This window comes from Vulpes lagopus, chromosome 1 (genome assembly GCF_018345385.1).
Source record: "Vulpes lagopus strain Blue_001 chromosome 1, ASM1834538v1, whole genome shotgun sequence".
Classification (NCBI taxonomy): domain Eukaryota; kingdom Metazoa; phylum Chordata; class Mammalia; order Carnivora; family Canidae; genus Vulpes; species Vulpes lagopus.
The window spans coordinates 598317-610396 of NC_054824.1; the positions used below are offsets into that span (position 1 = coordinate 598317).

Here is a 12080-nt window from a genome sequence, read left to right on the forward strand (position 1 = left end):
GGACTCTCTTGGTCCCTACAAAGTGACAACAGACCATCTTTTATTACATAAATTCAAAAGGTGGCCCTCCAAAGCCAAATTGTCCTTAATACCTTGACTGCAGTTCAAGGAGGCCATGGTCAAGGCCCTAAGGGATCCTCTACAAAACAGCACGGCATTAGATGTGTTAACTGCTACACACGGTGGAGTGTGTGTGGCCAACAACAGAGCGCTGTATATACGGTCCAGATTACCACAAAAGATTTCTGGGTTTCTGACATGAATTCTCAAATTCGTGCTTTAAACAATCTCTTTCTTTCCTTTAATGATTGGTTAAACTCCTGGACTGGTAAAGGATTTTTGTCAACTATCAAAGGACTCTTATTTGGGCTTCTTTTTCTCTTTGTTATTCTAATCACGTTTTGCTCTTTTCTCCATGTCTCCACTTGGTGCCAAGACACCTTCGCTGCCCTAACTTCAAGCCAAAAGATGATCCTTTCCACTGGGGAAGATCCACACGTGCGGTCTCCCGTGGACTCAGCTGCCTCTGCTGTCCTAACTCCTATGTAGGTAAGCCCCAACTGACCCAAGGTGACCCACAGGCAGGGACACCTCTACACCCCTACTCAGCAGGAGGAGGTTACAAAAGATGAGAACTTCCACCCTTCAGCAACCTTAAAGATTTAAGGGTCAAAACTGTTCACAGGGGAATGATGAGGGAAACAAAGGTAGAAGAGAAATTATTAAACGTCCTTACCACCTACAGCCCACTGACACGTCCTTGAGACAGGCAGAGGGACCTTCCTCTAGGAGCACAGCTGCCCGGATGTTAGTATTCTGCTGAGGGCAACTGGCAATCTTAGCCCGATCCCCAGGATCCTGTGAGTCTACTCTAACATACAAAGATTCCTTCAGAAGGGGATCCCTGGGTGGTGCAGTGGTTTAGCGCCTGCCTTTGGCCTAGGGCATGATCCTGGAGACCAGGGATCGAGTCCCACATCGGGCTCCCTGCATGGAGCCTGCTTTTCCCTCTGCCTATGTCTCTGCCTCTCTCTCTCTCTCTGTGTCTATCATGAATAAATAAATAAAATCTTAAAAAAAAATAAAATAAATAAAAAATAAATTCCTTTAGAAACTTCTTTTATCTCTAAACTCCCCTCCCCAAGCATATGACCCACTGATAGACATCTGAAGGGTCTTGTGACTCAGGTTTTATTAGACGGTAGCCCCCCATGGTCCTGGAAACCTTGCTTCCAAATTCCTTAGAGATTCACGCTCTCCCTAACCCCCTCCCAACTTGTAAGTATATAAATAATGGGCCACCCCTCACGACCCCAGTGCAGCTCTTTCTGCCCACAGTCCTGTCCCCCATGCCTTAAAAACTACCTTTTTGCACCAAAGACGTCTCAAGAATTCTTTCTTGGTCCTTGGCTTTGAACCGTAATGCTCTTTCCTACAGCAGTCTGACGGGTGAACATACGCAAAACCTTGTCAAACGGTACACTGTAAAAACTGCAGTTTACTGTATATCAAGTACACCTGAATAAAGGTGTCAAGAAGAAAAATACACAAACATTCACAATGCCATATTTTTATGACATGTGAGTTGGTAACTGACTTTGAATGGATAACTGCCCACTCTGAAATGCAAATACAAAATAGTTGAAAGAGTTAGAACTCAAAATCTGGGGGAAACCTAAGCAAAGTACTTTAAACGATAAGTAAGATGTCCTGTACATAATAAAAGGTGTAACACAAGACATTTTTCTAGTCGCTGATAACATCTGTCGTCGGTCAGAAAAAATTCCATGATGACATCTTTGATCTTAACGGCCTATGATTTTCCCTTTGGTTTTCTGTAAGACTCATCAGGCTTGGGACGGCTGGGTGGCTCAGTGGTGGAGTGTCTGCCTTTGGCCGGGGGCGTGACCCCGGGTCCTGGGATCGAGTCCCCACATCGGGCTCCCTCCAGGGAGCCTGCCTCTCTGTCTCGAATGAATGAATGAATGAATGAATGAATGAATAATCAGAAAGACTCATGAGGCTTCACGTCCAGTGATAAAACAAACAAAAAAGTCCCTCTTACACAGACAGCTACAGGAGAACCCAGGATGCCTCTCCCGGCTCGGGACGGGGACGCATCCGTCACTGAGGGCTCCTGCTTCGCGGTGCGCTCGCTTCCTACGAGACAGCACTGAACACCTGGTCTCCAGCCTTTAAAACAACTTTGACAGGCAAAAGCTAAGCTCCACCTCGCAGATGCAGAACTGCTGAGGAAGGGAAGGGTGCCCTTCCACGGGGCTGTCTGTAACGGACAACTGGCCCCTGCGACCCCGAAGTTCTCTGTTTAACGGCCGTTAATATTGAAAAGTACATAAACATGGAGCGGACATAAGTTTCACACATTTATGTTGAACTTTAGAGAACTCCTGCTCGGTAAGTCACTAAGTACAAGGGAACACACGATCCGAATTCCCCAAAGCAGCGGAGAGCGTCCCTGCAGAGCGTCTAGCCTGGGACGGCCACCAACGAGGAGTTCTGAAGCAGAAACTGGACTTCGTCACACGACCGTCCCGACCGCATCGCGGCTTTACAGCCCGGGCCTCGGCGTGGACCCTGCGTTACTGGGTGTTGGAGGCGGGGTGGGCCTTCCGTGGCCCCCGGCCGGGACGCGGGGGCGCAAACGAGGCTGGGTCCAGCCCAGGGCAGCCAGGCTCAGGCTTCACAACCGCTTTGCAGCCCCAGGCCGCCACCCCCGCCGGCCCCGAGGCCAACCTTACAGCCGGGGCTCTTGCTCTCTGGGGAGGAGGCCCCGCGGCTCTCGTGGGGTGCCCCGTGGGTGCCGGCGCCTGGCCAGCGCGGCCTCCTGGTGAGTCACACGCGAAGACAAAGCTGGAGCGAGGCAGAACCTGCCTCCAGCCGCAGCTCCCACCGACGCGGGCTCCATTTGTGCGGCGGCTCCGCCACATTCGGGTTGGCTGCCTTCCCTCACCGACAGAAAGGGAGTTTTGTTTCAAGCATTTTTCTCCTAAAACCGCAAGTGACAACACTGAGTTGCTCAAACACTCTCCTCTTTATTTTGGGAGAAGTCAGGCTCAGCCTCCGCTTTGATTTTATTCAAATGTTTTCCTCCTTTCCCACCCGCAGTGAAAAGCTCACTATTGTGATTAAACATGTACTGGTTTTTCCTCTTTCTCACTGCCAATTTCTCACATTTTGAATCACAAATTACCTCAGGAATGTTACGTTACAATGTGCTCTTCTATGGCGTTTACAAAGAAAAATTTGGATAAGCAAAGACCTGGGAACTTGTGACACCGGGGACGCCTTCCTGCCCCTTCCGGCGCTCCCGGCGCGGCACCCTCCCCTCAATGCACCCAGTGTGGTGTGAAAGGAAACGCCTCAGAAAATAAGTTCTGTGGACATTACCTTTTTGAATCACTTTAAGGTCTCTGAAACACTGCTAAGAACATACAGTTACCCCGCAAACAAGATGGTCTGAACCCTGGGCCCCCTCCACAGCGCGCAGGACCGTCAGCGGATCATCCCCTCCTTGTGAGGTGGCAGCGTCCTCCTCCCCCGCTGACTACCGTGGGAACACGGCGCACAGGACACGTAACACGCGGACCGACCCGACTGTTACCAGGAATGCTTTCTGTCAACAGGAGGCTAGGAGGCCGGAAGTGCTCGAGGGGTCAGAAGTTACTAGTGGATTTCTGGCTGCGTCTCCTGACTGTGCTGTTGAAGGGTCAACCTCACTGAGGTCTTTCATTCTTTAAAGGTTGTTTCAAAGATGACTGCAAATACGTACATACACGTAAAAGCATATATGCAATTTTCATCATTTAGATACTTGTTGCTTATAGAAAGAAAACAGATGCCCATTAGGGAGGAGTGTGGGAATGGCTTCCATTAGTGTGGGCCTCCTCCGGGCAAATGGCACCATCCGTCACATCCCCAATACCCAGCACTCTGCAGGGCACGCCAGGGGCCCAGCAAGTACTTGTGAATGAATGAATGAATGAATGAATGAATGAATGAATGAATACACGAAGGCATTGATGGGCAGGGGTATAAGGAAAAATCAGGAACCAACAAGTTTACAGACTCTGATTGCAGCAAAGAAAGAGTAGGAAGGAGGGTCACTGCCCTCAGGTAGCTGACAGACTGGTTTGGGAAACAAGCATCCAGGGCCCTGACTCCAGGAACAGCTTCCTCTGCACAGCTGGACCAACCCCAACATACTGGGCTACCAGAAAAGGAGAAAGTAGAGAAAAGAGGAAGAGAAGTCCAGAAGTTCCTTGGTTCACAACCTTTCACCTGATGAACACTCAGAGAGATGAAGAGTGCTGTGCCTCAGCACAGACATTTCAACCTGTCTGCCACCTAGGGAAGGGGCCACAGTCCCTCTGGAGACAGGGACAGATGGACTCACAGACAGCCCACGGATGGCGAGGGGAGGGCAGTTCCCGGGCAGAGAGCAGTGTTCGCAGGACAATCAGGAGCAACAGCACTGGCCCCTGAAAGCACGCCCAGCACGCAACAGTGTCAGAGCCTCGTTTCCAAAGGCTAACAGACAACCCACGCAATGTAAATGAACGCGGGCGCCCCCAGGATGGGAAGCGGGCAAAGGGCACCAAGAGCTGGAGCTGACTCACATAAGCTATTTTCAGTTGCAGACAAATCAGATTAAAGTCCTACAGAGCAGGGGCCCCTGTGGCTGTAGGGCTCAGTGGTTGACTGACTGCCTTCAGCTCAGGGTGTGATCCTGGGGTCCCGGGATCGAGTCCCACTTCGGGCTCCCTGCAGGGAGCCTGCCTCTCCCTCTGCCTGTGTGTCTGCCTCTCTCTGCCTCATGAATAAATAAAATCTTTAAAAAAAAAGTCCTACAGAGCAATGAAGTCAAAACCTTTGGGTTTATTTTCATCAAATAACTTGTATCTCTACCATACAAAAACCTACAAATTAACATGTACCATCAGCATCTGGGCTCTCATCGAGAGGAACCAGCAAAGGCAGCGAGCTAACTTGGTGAGAAGACTGAACAGCTGGTGGTGACTCTGTTGAACAATGGCCCATGTGACAGCGACAAAACAAAAACATGCAGTCCTCTTTTTCCCTGGCTTCATGTCCAAATCTTAATGTCTCTTCCACTGGAACATGCTGGCGGGGCCTGGGCCCTCAGCGAGGTCCTCCCGTGGCCTCCTCCACGGCATCTCTGCCTCCCCACGCACCTTCCTACAAAACACAAACATACGGGAACCCCTTCAACACAGCAAGCCCCACGAAATGAATACGGACCCCAGCCCAGCACACAGGACAGGGCTGGCCCAGTGTGTACTGAGTATGGATGCACACACCAGGTGAACATGTGAAGCAGGCGTGGCTGCCCCCGGCTCGCTCTCCAGTCTTCAGAGAACCTCCACCCGCGATGTTCTCCTGGGCCCTCCTCTCGCCTAGGCCCAACCTTGGGCTTCCATGTACGTCCTGGCTGAGTCTGTTTGGAGAAAACCCCAACTCTTGATGGAAGTTCCCTCCCCCTCAAGATCTGATCAAATGCCTGTCCCCTGGTTTCTCATGGACCCCTCGCTTCTGCTGGCAGGCTACACGTGCAGCGTCTGCTGTGTTCAGAGCTGAGCCCTGGTGCTCTCGCCTCGTGCCACAGGCTTCAGTCTCCTTACTGTTTCAGCAAGCGCGGGAACACTTCTTCTTCAACACTGCGGCCCTAGGCTTATTCAAGTGAGAAACGGAAAGCCTATAGCTGTGGTGATGGATGTTGTCTGTGTAGGTACGGATGCCCCGACTCGGGATGTCCTGGAGGGCCCCCCAGCAGTCAGGCCGTGACATTGGCACCGAGATTCAGAAAACTGGTGCCTGGCTGGTGCAGACACACTGTAGTTGGTAGGGGGACATCTCTTAGCTGTGTCCTAGGGAGAAGGGACACAATGCTAGGCAGTACAACACTGTTAATAAAAGGAAAGGCTCGAGGGAGGTCAAATTCTAATCTCCGCTTAATAGCAGTAAAATAGTGAGCAAGTTATCCTATAAACTTCATTTTTTGCACCCGTAAAATGAGGTTTATAAGACCTACTTCATAAATTGTGATACAATTTCATTTACATTACAAATTTATTCATAAAACATACCATCGGTTGCCTGGAGTTTAGTAAAATCAGTCCAGGACCTATCAAAATTCTTAGATTACCTCAAAATCTAAAACAAAGCCATATAAGTTTTAGTGAGGTTTTACGGAAATTACAATTTTTACAAGCTAGTTTGCTTTAGTATAAGGAATATATTTATTTGTAAAAATTTGTTTCTGATTTTAAAAGTAGCCATATTCTGCAGAAAATTCAGAGACAACACAAATGAAAAAAAAAAAAAAAAAAAACAGCCATAGTCTCATCTTCCAAATAAAACATCTACAATTTTAGAGTATAAAATAAAACATCTACAATTTTAGAGTATATATTTCTAGCCTTTACCATGATTCAGCGCTTTATAAAATTAGAATACTTTTTTGAAATATACTTTTGTGTCTTAATTTACGTGTGTTAATCCTCTCTTGTGGTGTTATTTGTCATGGATGCATAACGCCATAAACGTGTGTCATAGCTGGGTACATAAATCTCTAAGTAGGTCCTGAGCTCTTCCTTGGGACAAATCTCAGAGAGGAAGCTGCCGAGTCAGAGCAAAAGCACGCGGCGGTCCTTTTTCCTTCGACAGGACGTGTGTGGCCTGTAGCTGCCATCCCCGAGTGCTGCGGTCTCCTCCCGCAGGGGCCCAGCTCGGAACCCAGCCCACGGGACCCCTCGGGCGGAGCGTGGCCGAGGCAAGGCTGCGGGGCGCAGCCAGATCCAGGGGCCGGTGGGCGTCCCGAGTGGGCACAGCGGAGGGCGGAGAGACGGCGGCCACGAGGAGGCACAGGGCTCGCGGGGAAGGAAGGCTCCATCAGGCCCGGAGGTGCCGATGTCGTCAGTAAACGGATGTTTCAAAGGCGCTTGACACCTGTTCCGCGAAGGCCTTTAACCTGCAGCGTATTTATGTCCAGAGTGGGCTCCTCGCGCCCGCAAGCTGGGACAGAGCAACCGCCCAGCTCCCAGTCCGGCCAGGAAGGCGGCCGCAGGGAAGAGGGGTGAGGAGAGGAAGCTGCAGCAGGGCCAGGAGCGAAGGGCTGGGCCACGCACACGCGATGCACCTCACCCCGGGGAAGTGTGTCGGGCCCAGGCCCCACGCAGGGCCGTCTCTGAAGGGTGCCCTGACTGTGCGTGGAGGATGGATGGAGTCAGGACTGGAGGGGGCAGCGGCTCGGGGGGAGGGGGGTGCAGCTTGGGGGGGCCTGGCTCGTCTGGCTGCCCCACGGCCAGCACTACTCTGTAAAACCCCAGGGGGGCGGAGGCCTAATCCCATAGCAAAGACAAAGGAGGCAGGGACCCTCTTGTGGCCACCACACACCCACCCAAGAGGAGAGTTCAAAACGCCTATATTTGCTCTGTAAATACTCCTCTAGCATCTTCCATGCTCCAGGCCCTGTGCTGGCAGCTGTGGACACAGCCACCACCAAGACCAAGTCCTGCTGAGACACGCGCCTGAGAGCGGGCGTGAAAGGCACGGAGTGTGCCAGGGAGGAAAGCCTGGCTGTGTGTACACGTGTCAAAACGCACCACACTGCATACACCCCGCGGCAGCCTCCCCGGGCCCACAGGCCACGAGCGCTTGCTCAGACTCATGGAAGGCATGCCTGCTGCGCCAGCAAGGGAGGCCAGAGAGCTGGCGCCCGGCAGCACCCGCGTGTGTGCTACCCTCGGCACCTGCGTGAGGTCACACAGGGACAGCAAAGCTGGGACTGGACCCCACCTGCCTCTCTTTCACTAGGGCCACACCCCCACCTAACGGCTGCATCTGAGTGATCCGCCTGCCGGCTCCAGTGCCAGGAAGACTGGCCTTCCTGAAGGTTCTCCTGGTCCCAAAAGTACAGCCAGAATCGTGAGGATTGAAGGGTCACCCCGGGACCCACGGCAGAACCCTTCAAGGACAAGTGCACAAAGTTGAAAACCAGTGTCACCCACTGGAGACAACGATGCAGGTGTGCCTGCAAAAATGTACGCTTCGTTTATCCCGAATCCAACATACGTTCATGAGTTAAGCTACCACAGATCACTCATAAGAGGCTTCTTCGGGCTTTTATTTATCATCTATGGACTATTTTTTATTCAGTACTAACAACGAGCTCCTACATCTACGATAGAGAAAAATATGGGAAGGCCATCTGAGGCCAGCACGCGTATGCCCACAGCAGTAGGAACTGCCCAGGGCTGACCAGGAGAAAGCAAAAGACACGAAATCTCTAAACGGATAATAGGGCAACAGCTGTCCAGGACTCAACAAGTCCTATGGTTTACACCACAACATGACAAACTATATTTAAAATGTTTACCTGAGGGGATCCCTGGGTGGCATAGCGGTTTGGCGCCTGCCTTTGGCCCAGGGTGCGATCCTGGAGACCCGGGATCGAGTCCCACATCAGGCTCCCGGTGCATGGAGCCTGCTTCTCCCTCCGCCTGTGTCTCTGCCTCTCTCTCTCTCTGTGACTATCATAAATAAATTAAAAAAAAAAATTTAAAAATAAAATAAAATGTTTACCTGAGATCGTTAAAGAACGTGTACACTACATCCTGCACGTTCTATTAAGCATGGAAAGAATATGTTGTAGAAAGACTAACGTCGAGGAGGGAGATTTTGGTGCTTAACGGGCAAAAACCCAAAACTAAACTATCCAGAAAACTCCGCTGTTTCAAAAAACACTTACTTCCTCTAATTTGGCGGGCAGTGGTTTTATTACAAATGACTGTCCGATCACTTACTACCATGTGCTAAAGCACGATGGGAACCTCGCGTGCACACGTAGCCACTGCAGCCAGGCAGGCCGAAGGGTGTGGTAACTTAGTCCACACTAAGTCCATGTGCTACGGTAAAGGTAGTGGGTTCCCACTTACTGAGTAATATCTGTTTATAAGGAAAAGGGTGTTCAGGGGCTAGTTTTTTTGGTTGGCAACGGCTCTGATATACTGTCTGAAGATAAATCATTTCATCCCTTTGTATATCATTGATCCCCTTTCTGGCAAAATGTAGATAATGATTTACCTCTCGGTTTGGTAGATTTTAAACTGCTACTATGAAATCCTCAAAAATATTTTATCTAAATAATTTAGACCTTAAATAACATGTTTTTAGTCTCTGAAAATTTTTCCAAAAAAACATCTTATAAAGAAACAAACAGGGATCCCTGGGTGGCGCAGCGGTTTGGCGCCTGCCTTTGGCCCAGGGCGCGATCCTGGAGACCCGGGATCGAATCCCACATCAGGCTCCCGGTGCATGGAGCCTGCTTCTCCCTCCGCCTGTGTCTCTGCCTCTCTCTCTCTCTCTGTGACTATCATAAATAAATAAAAAATTAAAAAAAAAAAAAAAAAAACATCTGAGAGCAAATTAAAATAAAAAGTTATTCATACTTCTAAAGAGTCATAAAAGTAATTGGCAGCATCACGGATGCCGCGTTCTCTAATAAAGCAAGCAAGCTCTTCCCACGCACAGCTCTAGCTTCTGTGGAGACAGGAGTTGCTTTCAGGACCTCAGTTAAGTAGGCTTTCCTTCTCACCGTTAGCTTTTTCCAGCCCAGCAGTGGGATAAGTCAATACACGCCTGTGGCAAAGGTCCCCCCAAATGCTCTCAGAGGGCGCAGTAAAGCCAGGCTAAGCGGGAACGGGGCCGGCCCCACTCACGCCGGCTTTCTCTCCAAGCCTCGACCACGAGCACACACACAAAGAACGCGCGCGAGTCAAGACAGAAGGGTGGTCCGAGCTGGGGGGCCTCCAACCCACGCCCTTAGGAAGAATACAAAATCCTCCACGTCAGACCTGAGGTCTCTCCCGGGGCCCTGCAAGGGGCCTGAGAGGGAGGGACCCTGACGCCTGATCTTCGTTAGCCTTATGGTCAATCTCGGAGTGAAGTTCAGGGACGGGGTAGGAGCTCAGGTGTCACCTACTGCAGTCCTGTCAGTCTGCAGAGGAGAAAACAGGGGGCAGGACGATTAGAGCTCCGCGTGTCTGGAGGCTACACGGAGGAAGTGAGGCGTCAAGCGGTCCAGAAAGTCTGTACGGAGAGGCCTCGCGAGGAGCCTGGACAGGCTTGGCCAGCTGCCGTGGTGTCGGCGCGTCTCGCCAGCACTGGCCCGGCACAGGTGGAATTATGACAGCGCAGGAATGACAAGGTTGGGGAGCCTGGGGTGGCGGGGGTGCCAGGGGACAGGTCACGCATCAGAGGCGGGCAGAGAGCAAGGACCAAACAGCAGGCTGCCCCGTGGGATGCAGCTGCAGGCGAGGCCGTTTCCCAAGCCTCTCCCACCCTCCCAATTCCAGACCCCTGTGTCTTTCCCATCAAACTCCCCCCAAGGTCTCTCCACTACCATTTCCAGGTATTCAGCTCCAAAACCTCTTTCCCATGCGACTGCAAAAGCCCCACTATCCTGACCCACAGCTTCAGCGCTCATCATCCCCCCAGAGGGGCCCTAACCCTGAGATCAGACCACATCACCCTGTTCCCAAATTCCCCACGGTTCCTGCCATGTCCTATCTCCAAGCAATGTCCTCTCTCAACTCCCCCCCACACCCCACAGGAACGAGGGGCCTCTCTACAACTGCACTCAAGCCCCGGCCTGCACAACAAGTCTCCCCTCCCCACCTCTCCCCTCCCCCCACCTCCAGCCTTCACCTCTCACCTCTACAATTCTGCTCAGGCCCCTCCTGCACGCAGACTCCCCCCTCCCCTGCCTCTCCCCCCCCCCACCTCCAGCCTTCACCTCCCACCTCTACAATTCCGCTCAGGCCCCTCCTGCACGCAGACTCCCCCCTCCCCTGCCTCTCCCCTCCCCCACCTCCAGCCTTCACCTCTCACCTCTACAATTCTGCTCAGGCCCCTCCTGCACGCAGACTCCCCCCTCCCCTGCCTCTCCCCTCCCCCACCTCCAGCCTTCACCTCCCACCTCTACAATTCCGCTCAGGCCCCTCCTGCACGCAGACTCCCCCCTCCCCACCGTCGCCTGGTCCAAGCTCATGGCCGCCAGCGAACCCGTCCTCTCTCTCTGCACGGGCGCTGGACCCCGCTCAGGAAAGCCCAGGGGTGGCTGGGGGGAGGCGCCCAAGCCGGAGCCGCGGGCGCAGGGGTCAGAGGTCAGCCGCGGGGGGGCAGCCCGGGGCGCGGCCCCGGAGGGGGGGAAGGGAGGGGAGGGCGCCGCCGCGGGGGGCCGGGCGGCCGGGGAGCGAGGCGAGGACAGGGGCGGAAGGGGCGCGAGGGGCAGCGCGGCGCGCCCCGGGGTCGCGGAGCCGGGCGGGCGGCGCAGGCCTACCTAGAGATGCGCCAGCACAGCCACGGACGCGCCGCTCCGCCCTCGGCCCGCCGCAGCCCGCCGCGCACTTCCGCTTCCGCTCGGCAGCTTCCGCTCGCGGGACCGCCCCCACGGGGGCGGGGCCTGCGCGGGGGCGGGGCAGCGGGCTGCGCAGGCGCCGCGCCCGTTGCCTCGGCAACAGCGCGTGCTTCCGAGGTCGGGGTCGCGCGGGCCCGGGCCTCCCGCGGGCGTCGGCGGGGCAGCGCTGCCTGCTGGCGGGCGGCTGGAGGCCGGCTGCCCGGGTCCGCCCCCGGAGCCCCCGGCGCCCCCGGAGCCCCCGGCGCCCGCGGCTCTTCTGGTGCGAGCCCCCCCCCCCCCCCCCCCCGCCTCCCCTGGGCCTGCTCCCCGGCCGGGCGTGTCGCCCTCCGCCTCCCGGGCTGCCCCGCCGAGCGCTCGGCTGCAGCCCCGCAGACGCAGGGGGCGCGGAGGGGGGCCCGGCCGGTGCCCTGCAGCCCCGAGTGCCCGGCGAGCGGGTCACCTGCCTGCACGCGCCGCCCTGACCTCTGCGACCACCTTAGGACCAGCAACGGGGCGCCCGGGGGCTCAGGGCGTGACCCCGGGTCAGCATCGGGCTCCCTGCATGGGGCCTGCTTCTCCCTCGGCCTGTGTCTCTGCCTCTCTCTCTCTCTGTGTCTCATGAATAAATAAATAAAATCTTAAA

General features: G+C 54.1%; 1 protein-coding gene across 4 annotated transcripts in view; it reads right to left on the bottom strand.

The window, feature by feature from the left end:
• The window catches only part of FAM120B (family with sequence similarity 120B), a 90557-nt gene extending 79094 nt beyond the window's left edge, over positions 1–11463 (bottom strand). For 2 of the 4 annotated variants that reach the window (XM_041746393.1, XM_041746417.1), the window contains exons 1-3: positions 11381–11441; positions 5340–5476; positions 4956–5217 (exon numbers count right to left, since the gene is read on the bottom strand). In XM_041746393.1, coding sequence (XP_041602327.1) covers positions 4956–5108 — 153 coding nt within the window. In that variant the 5' untranslated portion in view covers positions 5109–5217; positions 5340–5476; positions 11381–11441. Of the gene's footprint in view, positions 1–4955; positions 5218–5339; positions 5477–11380 lie in introns of all 4 variants that reach the window. The other 2 variants (XM_041746402.1, XM_041746408.1) reach the window with 2 other exon arrangements.
• Positions 11464–12080: the final 617 nt, after the last annotated feature.